Raw genomic sequence first — 2,292 nt, 5'->3', positions numbered from 1 at the left:
TGTGTAGAATTACTTCCCTAAAATTGATATGTCCTAGCCATAAGCTCCTCTCTACCGATCAGCATATACCCCTAAAATTATCAAGGCCGCCAGTTATTGTTTCTTTCTCCCCCTCTTCCCTAATTAGGCCTTCCCGGTTTCCATGCCTCTCTCAACCAACCCCACTCCTTCCCTCCCTTCTCTCTCCTTTCCCCTCTTTACATTCCTCCCATTGAAACTACACTTTCTATTAAAACTTGGATAATGTACCTAAATAGAATGTATACCCTGTTCACCATGTTTATATCAATGTTTCAAATGGCACTCCACTAGAGGGTAGCTTAAATTGTTAACCCTTTTTTTCCCTTCTTCCTTTCTGTACCCCCCAAATGCCTTTCTCCCTCAATAAAAAATATTAGTTGCAAAAAAAAAAACCTGACTCAGCTAAACACATCCAAAATCACCAATCCATGTTTTTTTAAGGTTTTTCAGTTGCAGACACAGTTGGCAATGTAAAAAAAGAAGTGTTATCTCTTGGCAGTTGTAATTCTGAGTCAACAAAATCTGCAGTAAAACCAACACAAAAGTGACTGAAGCTTTGTACGTCTTCCCAATGTTCTCAATTGCTAAATAGAGTGAAAGCTCTGTCAACCATGGTTTTTTTCCAGCTGCTCCCCTGACTCTTCTGCCTGCGTTGGGACTTCCTTGTACTTTTCTGAGTGCTGGGGAAGGGGATTTACTCATATACACTGTCTCTGAGCTGGGATCAGTTCTCACAGTTAGGATAATGCTCCTGTCCTGAAGGTCTGAGCACAGAAACAGAAGTATTGGCTACCATCAGTGTCCAAGCGTACATAAAAACAAAATCTAATTTCTGGTGTAAAGATGAGAGCTACTCTGTTTATCAACAGTAACTGTATGTTTTTTTCCCCAATTAAAAGGGGACTCCTGCTTCTGTATAAAAATTTGTTAAGGAGCCGCACACAACACAAAATACACTAATTAATACTGTAATTTGGACTGCATATTTTTTAAATTATGAATATTGCAAAGTTGCTTGAAATTATGTTTACTTTTAAAAAAGCTTAAATTGTCTTTGGGTGGAGTTCCCTTTTACCTGTTTTGTAGACAGGAAAGAAGACTTGAAATATGTCCTCAGCAAATGTATCAGGGTTCATCATCCAAGGGTTCTCTGATACTCCTGAACTTCAGTTCTCTCTTTTTGTGCTATTCCTTGGAATCTATCTCATCATTCTGCTGGGAAATCTCATCATATTCTTAGTCATTTCATGCAATCCTCACTTACACACCCCCATGTACATATTCTTGCTGAACCTTTCACTCATAGACATTTCTTCCACCTCAAATATTTTACCTAATTTGCTGCATATTCTTCTCACACAACAAAATAACATTTCATTCTTGGGGTGTATGACTCAAATGTATGTTTTTGTGTCCTTTGGTGCCAGTGAATACTTCCTCCTGACGGCCATGGCATATGATCGTTATGTTGCCATCTGTGATCCCCTTCATTACATTGCCCGAATGAGCAGGAAACACTGTGCTGGGCTTATAACTGCAGCATTCACTGTTGGGTTTGGTGAAGCAGTCAGCTTTATTGCACTTATACCTAAACTATCATATTGTGCTTCCCATCTTATTAACCATTTTTTTTGTGATGTCGCACCATTGCTAAAACTTTCCTGCAGCAGCACTTTTAGTGTGGAACTTTTAATTTACTTTGAAGGGACATTGCTGCTTTTTAATTCCTTCCTCCTTACTCTGACCTCATACATATTTATCATCTCTGCTATCCTGAAAATACAATCCTCAGAGGGGAGACAAAAAGCCTTTTCTACCTGTGCTTCTCACCTGACCTGTGTGATAACCCTTTATGGGACAGCTCTTTCCTTGTATATGAGACCCACCACAAGTTATTCCTTAAAACGAGACAAGTATTTCTCACTGCTGTACATTGCCCTGGGCCCTGTGCTAAATCCTCTTATTTACACACTGAAAAATAAAGAGTTTCTATCTTCCCTAAATAAAGTAAAACAAAAATGTTTAGATTTTTATAAGTTGAAGGCAGTCAATAAAACTTCAGTCTGAGCATCTAATTTGGAAAAATATTATATAGTGTCAAAAACATATTCCACAATAGAGTGTTGCTCCGGTGATTAGTAAGTGGACACTAATGGAATGCCTTTAACACTTCTGCTGCCAACAACGTATGGCATACGTGATTGCAGAAATATGCATTATCTGCCAACCACATATGTCATACGTTGTTTGGCAGATCAAGGTTTCTTTCTG

The 2,292-nt window shown here is 38.6% G+C and overlaps 1 protein-coding gene across 1 annotated transcript; it reads left to right on the top strand.

The window, feature by feature from the left end:
* Positions 1-1,128: 1,128 nt before the first annotated feature.
* On the top strand, positions 1,129-2,088 carry LOC116412342 (olfactory receptor 8H1-like). Its single transcript, XM_031906474.1, has one exon. The coding sequence runs from the start codon at positions 1,129-1,131 to the stop codon at positions 2,086-2,088; it is 960 nt and encodes a 319-aa protein (XP_031762334.1).
* The last annotated feature ends 204 nt before the right edge of the window (positions 2,089-2,292 follow it).

Source organism: Xenopus tropicalis, chromosome 7, assembly GCF_000004195.4.
Source record: "Xenopus tropicalis strain Nigerian chromosome 7, UCB_Xtro_10.0, whole genome shotgun sequence".
Taxonomy (NCBI): domain Eukaryota; kingdom Metazoa; phylum Chordata; class Amphibia; order Anura; family Pipidae; genus Xenopus; species Xenopus tropicalis.
This window is presented reverse-complemented; position numbering and strand designations above follow the sequence as displayed.